Source organism: Gopherus flavomarginatus, chromosome 14 (assembly GCF_025201925.1).
Source record: "Gopherus flavomarginatus isolate rGopFla2 chromosome 14, rGopFla2.mat.asm, whole genome shotgun sequence".
In the NCBI taxonomy this organism is placed as follows: domain Eukaryota; kingdom Metazoa; phylum Chordata; order Testudines; family Testudinidae; genus Gopherus; species Gopherus flavomarginatus.
The window spans coordinates 19,433,536-19,447,403 of NC_066630.1; the positions used below are offsets into that span (position 1 = coordinate 19,433,536).

The 13,868-nt window shown below is 41.4% G+C and overlaps 2 protein-coding genes across 6 annotated transcripts in view; both read right to left on the minus strand.

Annotated features, from left to right (window-relative positions):
• The window catches only part of KCTD15 (potassium channel tetramerization domain containing 15), a 315,267-nt gene that overhangs the window by 100,220 nt on the left and 201,179 nt on the right, over positions 1 to 13,868 (minus strand). The window lies entirely within an intron of this gene.
• Positions 8,414 to 13,868, minus strand: part of CHST8 (carbohydrate sulfotransferase 8) — a 270,097-nt gene continuing 264,642 nt past the window's right edge. For 3 of the 5 annotated variants that reach the window (XM_050922839.1, XM_050922841.1, XM_050922840.1), the window contains one exon: positions 8,414 to 10,478. In XM_050922839.1, coding sequence (XP_050778796.1) covers positions 9,330 to 10,478 — 1,149 coding nt within the window. In that variant the 3' untranslated portion in view covers positions 8,414 to 9,329. Of the gene's footprint in view, positions 10,482 to 13,868 lie in introns of all 5 variants that reach the window. The other 2 variants (XM_050922837.1, XM_050922838.1) reach the window with 1 other exon arrangement.

Below are 13,868 nucleotides of genomic sequence, written 5' to 3' on the forward strand. Positions count from 1 at the left end.
TGAACGGTAGCCTGGGCAATTAATTTGTTAGCTAAGAAGCAGACTCCATTAGTGCGGCATGGATTGGTGCAGGCCATGACAGTGTAGTCTTGTGTCACTGCTTCATATGCTGATGCTTCAGCTACTAGAAATTAATCTTAATTCCCTCTGCCATTGCATATGTTTAGGTGTGTATGGGAGGGAAGAGAAAACAGAATCTTCATGCCCCAAGTAGGGATGGGTCTGGACAAATCCCAGATCAGAGCACCCATAAACTCTGGAAAAATTTGGCTGTGGATCAGAACTTGTCTGCTCAGGCTCAACTCTAATTTCATATCTTGACACTCTCACTTTAAGTCCTTGCACAATTGGGATATCAACAGAAAATATCACTGATCACTTGTGAAAGGGAATCCTATGTAGCTGAGTATGGAAATTAGTCCAGGACTCCTGCACTGGTAGAATCAGAACAGAGAGGAACCTAAACATCAAAGATGTGTTGCTTTTATGTGGTATGAATTTAATGGAATTACATTAGGGACAAATTTGTTCAATTAAGTGCTCAAGAAGAGATTCAATAGCACAAATGGAAATGGGTGGCAGATGCGTAAGGAAGAGCTTATTTGTCTGTTCCACTGGATAAAATTAATTAAACACATCACTGTAATATAAAGTCTTGGGTAATGTTGTCAAAGATCAGGCTATGCAGGAGGTATTGGCTGCATATATAGTTATCATCTGTGTTAATTTTCCAGTAGCAGCTGTATGCACACACTGGGCTTCAAAAGATTTTTTTTAACTAATTAGCTGGTGTTCTTATAGCCAATTCACAAAACATTTCTGAAGAACTGCTCCCATCACATTGGCCCCAACAGCAGCAGGTGCAATTTATGTGACTTGCATTTATGAGGCAGCTGATGTGCTTAAACTTGATTTTGAGGAGAGAATATTTCTTCACTGCACTGATTATCCAGATGGACTGTCAGCTTCAAATATGACCGTGACAGTCTTCCCTATCAATGTTGTTGCCTTCTATAACACTTGGCACTGACCTTTTAAAATCCTTGAAAGAACTTGGCAAATTAAGTTGCCCCTGGGGTCACTTCAGGGGATAAACTCAAGCATGGAGGTCAAACTGCTGCTGGTCTTAAAAATGGAATCCATGAGGTCCAGGCCAGATCAGTGGGAGATGTGTGTGCTTGGCACTTCTGAAATTTGGGCCCAATATGTCTCAGGCTGGAAACTCAAAAACAGAGGCACCCAGAATCTGTGGCCATTCTGGAAAACTTTGGCGTAACATGATTTACTGGAGGTCACTCAGCAGACAGAGCTAGGAATAGGCCTGGCTTGAGTGTCCATTCTAAACATTAGACCAATCTCTTCCCCCATACTTGTGGGAGCCAATATGAGCAAATTTTGATTGTTTCTTATGCTTGAGTTTCGATACATCCTCCTTAAAGTACAGCCTTGGAGTTTGTTCAAGATACAGAAATATTTATTTACCGGTCTGCCTGCTAGGCTCAGTTGCTTTAACCTAATGGATAAGAGTTAAGGGACCTTCTTCACCTATAGCTCCCCCTTAGGGAAGAAAATGAATTGTATGCATCTTGCCATATGCAGCATGAGACACTTACTGAGCCCTTGTTCACGTGTGTGCAGGCCACAGCTTTGAAGTCATCACAAATACCATCATCAACACAAAAATAATTTCTTAATGCAATATGAACATGAACAAACTGTGCCGTTACTTGTCTCCCACACTGTGCTGTGGAAATAAACTACTGTGGCTGCCTGCAAATGTTACTGCTTTGCAGGGCCGGCTCTAGGTTTTTTGCCGCTCCAAGCAAAAAAATTTTTGGTTGTCCCTCGTCCCAGCCCTGGGCTCCCTCCTGCACCCCCTTGCTGCCCCAGCCCTGGGTTCCCCCCCCCCGCTGCCTCAGTGCTGGGCTTCCCCCTTCCTCCCCACCAGTGCCCTCCCCCCTGCCGCCCCAGCCTTGGGCTCTCCCCACCTCCACCACCTGCACCCTCCTTCCACCGCAGCCCTGGGTCACTGATAACTCGTTTCCAGGGCGGGTCATTCAGCAGGAATTTTGGATGTGGACAAAACACAGACAGGACTGGTTCCCATATGGTTACAGAGCTGCACTAAAGTGGAACAATTTGCAGCTTGTGTGACTGGAGGATATCTGGATGCATATAAGACTGTCCTCCATAAATGAGGAAAAGTTGAGGTGCTTTTATTATTCTTTTGTTCCACTTTCTTTCTATGGGGAATTTGCCAATGCAATATCACTGTCTTCCTTTTAAACAAACAAACAAACAAACAAAAAAGGCAATGGCTGTTGAAAATAGCAATTCCAGCCCTAATAATCACTGGGAAGCATTTCTTGCTCAATTTTATCCTACTTTTTCTACAGTAAGTTACAGTGGATCAGTATATTTGATTTGGGAGAAATGAAGTAACAGCTGCCCAAACTGAGCTTGAGCACTCCTGAATTTTGAGGTGTTCAGATCTGGAAGGCAGGTGCTGGGTGGGTGGGGGGAAGCACGGCAGCATGTATGCAGCTGTGTGTCTGGCGCTGCACGGAGCCAGACATGCTGGTCCGAGTGGCACGGTAAGGGGTTGGGGGGTTGGAGAAGGGCTAGGGAGTTCCAGAGGTGGGGCCGTCAAGGGACAGGGAGTGGGGGGGGGGTTGGATGGGGCGGAGGTTCAGGGGGGCAGTCAGGGGCAGAGAGAAGGGGGTTAGACGGGTCGGGTTCGGGGAGGGCAGTCAGGGGACAAGCGGCGGTTGGATAGGCATGGGAGTCCCAGGGGTTTGTCAGGGGACAGGTAGGGGGGTGAGGTCCTGGGGGGGAAGTTGAGGGGGTCTCAGGAAGGGGCAGTTGGGGACAAGGAGAAGGGAGGCTTAGATATGGGCTGGGGTCCCAAGGGACAGTTAGGGGCAGGGGTCCTGGGAGGGAGCAATCAGGGGACAAGAAGCAAGGGCGCTTAGATAGGGGGTGGGGTCCTGGGGGGCAGTTAGGGGCATGGGTCCTGGGAGGGGGCAATCAGGGGACAAGAAGCAAGGGCGCTTAGATAGGGGGTGGGGTCCTGGGGGGCAGTTAGGGGCAGGGGTCCGGGAAGGGGGTTATCAGGGGACAGGGAGCGGGGGGGCTGGATGATTTGGGGTTTCTGGGGGGGCAGGCGGAGGGAGTGGATGGTGGCCGGGTGGGGCTTCCCTCCCCGTGGAGTGTCCTGTTTTCTGAACGTTAAAATATGGTATCCCTACCATTCACAGCCCGCTGCCGCATGAGGTCCCCCTCCTTTCTTTCCAGTTGGTAGTGGCCAACGGAATGCTGGGAAATGTAGTTCTTTCTCTGCTCCAGGGCGGGCTCTATAGGCAAGGAGCTAACCAAGGAACTACAGCTCCCAGAGCCCCCTGTTGGTTCTCAGCTCCCATGCTGGATCCCTGGCACTCCTGCAAATGGGCTGCCCCAAGCAGGGGTGCTTGCTTTGCGGGTGCCTAGAGCCGCGCCTGCTGCTTTGATATTGGTGGAATATAAAGTGTAGAGGCCAGGTTAGGATTTGTGTTATTTCTTTATTTAGTTATACCTCTTTTCCATGTGGCCAACAAAATTCTGTCCATATACCTATGCAATTGGTTGGTTTTGAGGGGAAGGAAAAAATTACTCCAAGCAAATTGCATAAAAGAATAATGATAGTAACAAAAAAAAAAAAGCCTGTAAGATTTGGCATAATGCCTTAGGATAACATGGCAAGTAAGGGCATGCCTTGAGCTATCGCTACACAATAAATATGAATGAATAACCAAGAAAAAACACTCAAATTATTGTACAGCTGACTTAAGTATTCTCCTAACGGTAATTAATAAAGTTAATGAAAGGAGGACTTTTTTCTGGAGCATCTGTGAATGCTGATATTGAATATTGATCTCTATTTATAGTGTACACATGGTGGAGGCAGTCCTTTGTACAGGCTTTTTCATGCGTACCATACATGCATACATCTATTATAAATATCCATAGCTTCACATCTAGAGTCAACAATGTGTATACACATTTGCAAATCACTAACTCCATTAAAGTTAGTTACATCAGTGTAAAACTAGCAGAAGAGATTCCAGCGTTGGATGCAGGCGTGCTGTGTGTGTACATAGTTATACGTGGGAATAGATATTGAAAACATGAAATGCAGTGCATTAAACACTATAAGTCTGTCTTGACTAGTTAGGTATGACTGGAGCAGGGGTAGGCAATCTATGGCACGCGTGCCAAAGGTGGCACACGAGCTGATTTTCAGTGGCACTCACGCTGCCCGGGTCCTGGCCACCGCACTGGGGGCTCTGCATTTTAATTTAATTTTAAATGAAGCTTCTTAAACATTTTAAAAACTGTATTTACTTTACATACAACAATAGTTTAGTTCTATATTATAGAAAGAGACCATCTGAAAAAGTTAAAATGTATTACTGGCACACGAAACCTTAAATTAGAGTGAATAAATGAAGACTCGGTACACCACTGCTGAAAGGTTGTTGACCCCTGGATTGGAGTATCAACAAAGAAGAAGCCTTAAAAGTGAAGACTTTTAATACTTTTACTTCAATAGACACTCTTCAATGTTGTTATTGTCATTTTTACTCATTTTTATTTTGAAGAAAACATGAAGGTGTCTGAGGGGGGGGAATCTAAATGTAGCTTTTTTTACCTCTCTTCATTCAGATCCCTCCTAAAAACCTCCATCGGACCTTTGAAAAATGACTTGCATCAAAATGGGAGGAACTAAACAAAATGACGAAAAGAAAGTTATCTCCTCATGTGGATTTCCTACCTTTAGACAGTAAGCTCTTTAGGACAGGAAGGGACTGTCTTTACTTTTTGCATATTGTGTTGGGCTGAGCACATTGCTGATGATAAATAGTAATGTCTCAAAACTGGTATGCACTTTACAGATATATAGGAGAACAGAGTTTGCTAGGAGCCTAGAAATGATGCAAATTATAAAAGACCATAGGCATTTAAAAAGATAAGCAAGCTCCTTCCCCCACCATTTTTCTTGTTTGTACCTTTGTTTATATTGCTAGATTACAATATTTCTACATTTTTATAAATTACAATGAGCCATGGGGCCAATTTTATTAAGCATGCATTTTTGATTCAGCAAAACCAAAGTAGTACATTACATCGTTTCATTATATGGTTTCTCAAACACGCACTTTTCCAAGGGAACAGAATTTATCTTATACATTTTATGAGTTTGAGATTCAGCACATCTTAAAATATTTCAGAAATGCTTAATTTATATACACTGCTGGTAAATTACCCACTAAATAGTACAGAAGGATTGTCAAGGGCTACTAAATTACAGGTTTTACTACCAAACTTTGAGAATGCAGCTTTATAAAATGCACCTTTTAAGGGCAAGAAACCATCTGGCAAAAACCTTTAAGTGGCAATATAAGCAGCACTAGATCTTCAGCTTGTCTGAATTCCTAATTAGAGACATTGAAAAAAATGGGATTTTCCTTTGACGGAAATTTTGACACTTCAAAATTACTTTTCATTCCCAATCAAGAGAAAAAGCTGCAATATTGGAAATATTTTTTCAAAATGAAAAATTCTGAAAGTTTGAATTGGAAATGTCAGAAATGAAAACTTTAACATTTTTTCATAAGAAGATTTTGACATGTCAAAGTGGAATTTTTCATTTCAAATCACCCAACTGGAAAATAAACAATAGTTAAAATTGACGTTCTCATGAAACACTTTAATTTATGTGAAACCACATTTTCCAGCAGATACATTTATTTTGGTCAAAAATGTCGACCAAATATACTCTTACCTCAGACTGAGCTTCTGATCTGGGTCAAATTCATTGGTCTCTTTAACTGAGGTGAGAGCTAGGACTGGCTGATCAGTTTTATATTTCCCTGGTTCCACCTCTTATTGGCTTTGGCCAATCAGCTTTCTCCATTTCTTCATACAGTTCCCCCTCCCCTCTTTTCTTGGTATGTATATGTGTATGTATATTTCCTTGCCCATTAAAACCCTCTTCCACCACACTTTTTATGGTCAGTTAGAAGTAAGAGGCCCCAACCAACAAACCACCCACAGCTAACAAACCTATATTAAAACAAACCAGCCATCTAATATATAGCAGATTCTACACTAAGGGAAGACACTATTCTTGAAATATATTAATTATATCAGTTGGTGCTGTGTACAGCTGGTAATTTTTTTTTTTTGATGAAGAATTTTTCCTTGAATGGCCTCTTGTTTTTCAACAACATTTTTCACAACCTCACCCCCTTTTATTGAAATGGTTAATGTTTTTTTTTGGAGGGCGTGGAGGTGGGGAAAGGGAATGGGTGGAAGGGGATACTAGTAAAAGGTATAACTTTTTACGTGATAAATGGGTCCACCTTCAAAATATAACCAACTTCAAAATTTAGAAGTTTTTCATAAAATTGATTTTAATTTTTTGACCAATTCTACTGGTATATAAATAGCAGTTCTTGCAGGTCCCTTTGCATGACCCAGATTAGCACAGCAGCAAATGCTGCCTTCCCTTGAGGCCAGAGAAAGTTTTACCAAGTGTTGTTCTAAGGTAAGAATGCCCAAATCTCTATTCTCTCATGTCTTGTCTACACCCCAAAATTGTACCAATCTAGCTATACTGGTATAGTAAAGTCGGTACAACACCCCCAGGCCCCATCTGGATGCAATTATACTGGAATAAGACCCTTATAACAATACAACATATCCCCATATGGGAAGTGGAATAAGCTATAGTGGTATAACTGTGTTGAATGAAGCTACAAGCCCAATGCTTCTCTCAATGTGAATGTGCTCCCACCTAGGTAAGTGGGTAGGGTTCAGCACTATGCAGAAGTGTATCTGGAGGGGCAGCAATCACACGAGTGCTCTGGTTCTTTGTGATCCTTTTGGCAGCTTGCAGGGTCAAACCCAAAATGAGTAAAGTACATCCATTTAAAGAAAATGAGCTCAGACCTTATCACATCCTCTTTGCGTTTCTTAGTGACTCCTCCAGATTTCCTCTAGCTATAGCCAAACCTGAGCATGTTGATTAGAGAGACTCCTTTTTTTTTTTTTTTTTGCATGGACTAATAATGAAGAACGACATTTTCAGCTACATTGTTGCCTAAATTACTATTGCCTAGACCGAAACTTGCAGTATCTCTTATTATAAATTCGGGAATTTACATGCATAGACTTTTGTAGGCTCCACTGCATAAAACACCTCTATCTGTGCTCAGTCCTGCAATGTACTGAACACGTTAGCCTAGATCCAGCAAAACACTTAAGAATGTATTTAACTTTTAAAAACTTGATCTTCAATCCTGATTTTCCCATGGATTTCAATAGGGTATTCAATGTGTGTATACAAAATTTGTTTCTGCATCCAATTTGTGGTCCGCAGATATAAAAAGGGTATGTGCAGATTTGCAAGGCTCTGTCAATAGGATGCTAAACATACACATACTTGTAAAACTTCTTCTGAGTGAAAAACATTCAAGGAACTTCGTTAAAGTATATTCTGTTTTTAATGGTAGACATTTTAGAAATCATGTGTTATATAAAATATTATATTCATATTTGTCCTTTTGTTAAAAAAAATTAAGATAGAGTTAAAATACGATGATTTTAGTGGGACTCTAATGGAAATAGTTGTAGTGTGTAAAAATATGCATGTATGTAAATATTTGAAAGATTGAGTCCTAAAATTGTAAGCTCTTTGGAGCAAAGAATGTCTTATACTAGGGTTGTTAGAGAGAGACAGTGGATGAGGTAATCCTTTGATTTGACCAACTTCTGCTGGTGAGAGACTCAAGCTTTCGAGTTTACACAGAGCTCTTCTTGAGGTCTGCATTATCCAATGTTTGTACAGAACCTAGAGCCTGAGTTGTAACTGAGGCTTACAATTTTTGGATTGACTAATCGAAACTGATTCAAATGTGCTCACCTAACTGAAAATAGCGTTGACCTCAAAACCAGTACAGCTGGTTAATTGGCCACACATACACAGCAGTAGTTTATATAAAGTTGACATGGATGTTCTGCTGCTGTTGTAACTCTCCAACATTTGAACCTCATGGAAGTTTCTACTTGAGAGAAAACATAGCAAAACTACTGTTAAATATAGAAAACGATGAACAAAATGAAACCACAAACAAATATGCTCTGCTTGTTGCTGTGAACTGAAATCTGCTTTTAACCAAAATAAATCCTGATTGTTTGTAGTGATAAAAAGTACCCTGATGGGCAGAAAGTTGAATTTATATTTATTTGCCACTTTAAGGAAACATTTGATATTCCTTGTGACTATACAGATTAAATTAAAGAGCTGTTAATGCAAAGGATTAAAATAATCTTAATAACATGCATAAAGATGTAAATGTTCTCTTGCATTTTATCTTCTTGAAGATCAATGTGGCATAAGGGGAATATGGAAGGGAGACAATACATCCTCACTCTATGAATTGCAACATCTGCTTTAACACTGCACTCACATGGTTATTAAGTATTAATGTTTTCACTAGAACATGTTTGAACATTGTACTGTAATTGTAATACATTTTCTCTTAATGTAATTAATTTGGTAATCACAGAGAGTAATTAGAACTCTGTGTCCAGCTTCAAATTTATAAGGCCTTCCTGGTGTATGGTTGCATGCATTGCGGATTGCAAGGAACTGTAAAGCTGTTAATGAAACAGCACTTTTTTCTTTATCTTGTGGTATTTTGAAAAGCTCATCATAACAGCTAGGAATTTAATAGACTATTGGATCCACCGCAGGATTTCAGCTGCTTTCCCCACCTCTTCAGCCACTCTTCTTGCCACTCTCCAGTGCAAACACAAATAACCACCAGAATGGAGAATCATGTGCTTTATTTAAGAGCTTTGATGTATATTATCACATGGAGAAATGGTAGAAAAATTATGATTTAAAGGAGGAAGTTGAGCAGCTGTAAACGTCACTAATTGTAAAACATTTATGCTCTTACTTATTTTTTGCTGCTGTGGAAATGCTCTTTAACTGACCCTTTGCTAAACAGACGGTAACATCTAGGTGATATCACATGGAGGAATAAGGACTTTGTAGTTCCCATTTTTCTTTGATATTTCAGGCCAAACGTAAAAGACAATTTTTTTTAATTTATGGTAAATTTTCTAAAATGAGATTTTGTACATGAAAAGCTATTAGTTTTTACTGTCACATGAATCCACTGATTATTCTTAGAAAATGAGTGCTTCTAGAGTATTGGTGTACCAAAGCCTGTATCTATTATGTAATTCAGCTGATATGAAATAGAAGTGTCTCTTACTTTCTAATACAAATCTTCAAAAGGTTTTGAATAGTTAAACATCAAATAATCCATATAATAAAAATCATAACTGTGTTGTCTTTGAGCAGGGGAAAGCTGTGCAAAATAGCTCTGTGTAATTTTAGTGGTGGTTCGTTCTTCATTGGAATGTCTGTCTTTAAACCTAGGGAAAGTTAAATTTTGTGGAGCACCAATTAAATGCAGGAAAAAATTTGCATCTTCTTCCATGCTTTCAAATTTCCCTACAAAGTCATAATCTATTAAACATGGGCTGCAAAGCCTGTTGACGTGATCCCAGTGAATGTCCATGCCCACTGGCCTATGTACATCTAGAAGATATTGAATGAATTCTTTAAATTTGACTCCGGAACCTGTCCTTAATGCTTCTTTGGAGGCATTGACACGGTATCTCGAAATAATAGCTTTTCCAAAAACAGGGTGGTAGTAATTGTTTGGATGCTCAAACTTGTCCCGAAATGCGGATACCAACTTTTCAAAGGGTTCGCGAATGAAAAGCATCTTGGTGTAAGTGTTGAGCCTGTGATAAATCCCTTTGCGATCAAACCCATCCAGCCTTTTTAAATAATTTCCATAATGCACTGTGTTGTGCTGTATATCTTTTGTGGAGGAAGCCAACCCATTGAGAACCATGAGCACTCGTTTCCAGTTAGAACAGCCAGCTTTTGGAACTTCACAGTATAGAATTCTGTATTTATCTTCTACAAATATTCTGGAAACGTGATAAGGAGTGATTATCCTTCTGTTATTACTCTTGTATTTGGAACAAGTATCTCTCATTATTCTCTTTCTTTCTCTTTGGATCTGATAGAGACTTTTCCAGTTGTTGTTGTTTCTGTCCTCAGATTTAAGCATAGGCAGGTTGAGAGAAGAACTGTTCATAGCAATCAGTATAGGGCTCTTCTTAATTATAAAACTCCTTCGCCGTTTGTGGAGCCCAATAGGATTAATTTCTGCATCTTTTTTTTGATAGTCTTTCATCACAAACATTATATTTTGTTTTCTGTCTGTACTTTGAAGCTTAATAGGTGCATTCACAGGTGGGTATAATGAACTTCTCTGGTTTCCCATTGCTAATGCCTCTGCAGAATTTTTTCTTATTCTTACATCCTGATTGTTGCTAGAAGTGCAGTCCTGCTGGAAGAAAAGACCCAAGAAATGAGATAGTATTTATCACTATTGATAACGTGTACAGTTTAATGGCAGATCTATTCATTGACTCTCAGTTCAGCTAAATTATAAAATGTGTATTGCAGCGTGTCTGAGACTCTGCTCCTGCACTAGACTTTTCCGTTTTCTTCTCTTTCTGTTGTAGGTGTGTTTACATAGACATCAAAGCTAGAGGTGAGCCTGAGCTGGCAGATGGAATGTTCCCATAGTTTGGGGGCTATCTGTAGCCAGGATTCTGGTGTGGATCCATCTCTGAACTAGCATGAATAACTCTTGTACTCATTGGAAATGGAGGGGCAGGCGGAGGAATTAATTAGCTGTATGAAGCAAGAACTAACACTAAATGTGTTGCTGTTTCTCTGTCTCGTGTGATAACTTTGGAATGGGAATGTTCTAGGTATCAGGGGCACAAGCCTATTGATTTTGTGTGCATATTGAAATACCTGAAAAGCCTGATTCACAGGAATATCCAGGCCCTCAGACTGCATGGTGCTGCAGGCAGAGCAATCTGTCTGCCCCCTTGCTGCTACCTTAACTTGTTGCATGAGAACACAGGGAGGGTTTATCAGGGAAGCTGCAGTGCTTAAAGTCAGTGTGTGTGCATGTGCACTGAGGGGGTTGCATGCCCCTCCATTTAAAAATCAAGCTGAGTCTCTGAGGGGCACACGGTAAGCACAGTCTCATCAAAGCTGCCACTGCCACACTTTTTCAGACCACTATAAGCACTGAACAACAGGGATGCAGGTGTGGGCAGGAGGCCTGAATGAGGGTAGGAGGGAAGCAACAAGTATCAGAGGGATAGAAGGGGCAGGGACCTGGGGCTAAATGGGAGTTTGGGGGTAGGGGCAAAGCTGGGACTGAGGAGGGGAGGGGAAGGGGAAACCAGAGCCTCAGGAAGGAGGAACAGAGATATGTGGGTGCACACAGAGTCCCTGCCACGGGGGAAGGGGAGTGGGGGACAATGGTATGTGGGAATAGGGCATGGGGAACACACAGGCCCTTGGCATGAGAGAGATGGTCCCTGAAATAGGCCGTATGTCTACACTGCAGCTGGGGGTGAATCTCCCAGTCCAGCTAGACAGCGCAGTGTGTGCATGGGAGGAGGGGAAGCAGGGGCATCGGCCAGCCAATAATCTCTGGGGACACAGAACTCTGGCCCCGGGGCTCCAGTGGGGAGAATGAGCTCCTCTGACCCTGGGGCTGTGGCGGGGATAGTAATCTCCTCTGGCCCCTGGGCTGTTGTGGGGGCACGGAACCGTGCCCCTCCAAAAGCCATAAAATTTAAATTTCTGCGCATGCCGCTGACAGACAGCGATGGTGAGGCAAAGCATGTTCAAAATAGCAGTGTAGACATTGGAGCTCTGAAGCTAGCCCATCGATCCCCTAGGCATCAGAGCCTCAGCCATAACATCCACACCATCTTGAGCCCTGTAACACAAGTCTGTCTGCCCGAGCTGTAATGCAAACATAGGGAGTTTGGGGAGGAGAATGGACGAATGCAGAGTCCTTGGTAGGTTCAATCATCTTCCATACACCACAGACTGTGCGTGACCCCCTTGTTACACTCTTGCTTAGTCTTTCTAAGTAGGCTGCACTCGTTAATTCCCTTCTAGTCCCCAGCCTAGGCAAATTAAGTTCCTTCCTATCATTTTGGCACACTTAAACTAAATTTCTGTCTGTCTCTCTAGGGGTGAAATTTGCTCCTGTAAAGAGATGCTGCATCGTTCAAGTTCCACATCAGCCTTGTTTTGAAGGCTTAAGTAGGGCAATGACCAGTACAGGCTATCTGCATGGGGGTGAATATCACCCTAGGAGAAATCATTTTCCAGTTACTAGCTAGAGCATGATGCTCTAGCCCCTAGAAAATGAGCCGTCTGCCTTAGAACATGTTCTAGGAGACGGCATCTTATACACATTCTCACTCTGCAGCAATTTTGCCATTCCTTGCACTCCGCAAGATCTTGCTGCATATACATATTACAGGAGGAGCACAACATAGATTATCCAGGTGAGCCTGAAAATGATGACCCAGATAGGTTACAGTTCTGGCAAGCAATCATTATTCAGCATAAAATACTACTTTTTATTATAGGTATTAATGGAGGCTTGAAATAATGTCACCTTTAAATGATTTCACACACTAGGCATGTCAGGAAGAAGGAGAATCCCACACTTCCCCACTTTGACTTGTTTGTTCATTAGTCAGAGTGTGTTTCAAAGTGAATGTTTATAAAAACAATGAATGTTATAGCTCTCATTATGGCCCCAATCCAAAGGCCAATGAAGTCAATGGGAATCTTTCCATTGACTTTATGAGTTTTGGATCTGGCTATTTGGAGTGAAAAATGGTGAAGTGGTTGCAAAGCAAAGACAGTAGGCAAAAATGCTGGCAAGTCAATGGAGGTTAGGCACTATTAGACCCACAGTGGAAAGTTCTATCTCTTGTTGCCATTTTCAAATAAGCCTTTGTACAGAGATCTCTAATAGCAGCTTCTACAGGTCAAAATGGTCCTAAATTTAGAAGGGGAAAGATAGATTACATAGATTCATAGACTCTAGGACTGGAAGGGACCTTGAGAGGTCATCAAGTCCAGTCCCCTGCACTCGTGGCAGGACCAAATACTATGTCTAGACCATCCCTGATAGACATCATCTAACCATCATACTGCCTCTGATTGTTGTGGATTTAATATGGGTCTGGGAGGCTGGAACGCCTGAATTTTTATTCTAGCTCTGCCTGTGACTCTTGTTGACCATTTTCCTATCTCACCGAGGTGAGGTTAGGGGCAAATTGTATGTATTAATTAATATGTTTGCATTATCACCGAATAGCTATGTCTTCTGCTTTGACTAAAATTTTGTTTAACTAGTTTATTATAGATGTGGTTTTCCAAAGATGATATAGTTCAGATGGAGGAAGGAATGGGAGGGCAGGGAATATGCAGATTTAGCTGTTCAGCTGGTGAATACTTATCCGAAAATATTTTAAGAATTAGAGGTAAACTGTGATACAAATCACAAACTCTTCTATATTTGCCTTTCACCTGCTCACTGATGATGTTAAAGATTCTCAGAACTTAAAAAAGCAGCTTTAGATTTGAAATGAGTATTCTCTTTCTTCTTTACGGATTATCATAGTGATGTCACAACTCTTCCTCTGCTCATCTGAGAGAACAGGCAGGAATCTGCAGTTTGGGCTTGATCCAATCCCCTTGAAGGCAATGAAGAAACATCCAGTTGACTTCAACGGGAGTTAGATTAGCCTCTCTGTGGCCCAATAGAAATCTTCACAGGGCTTTAAATTAGGTTGTCAAAGAATAGCAACAAGCCTTTCCTGCCACTCAGTTACAAAGA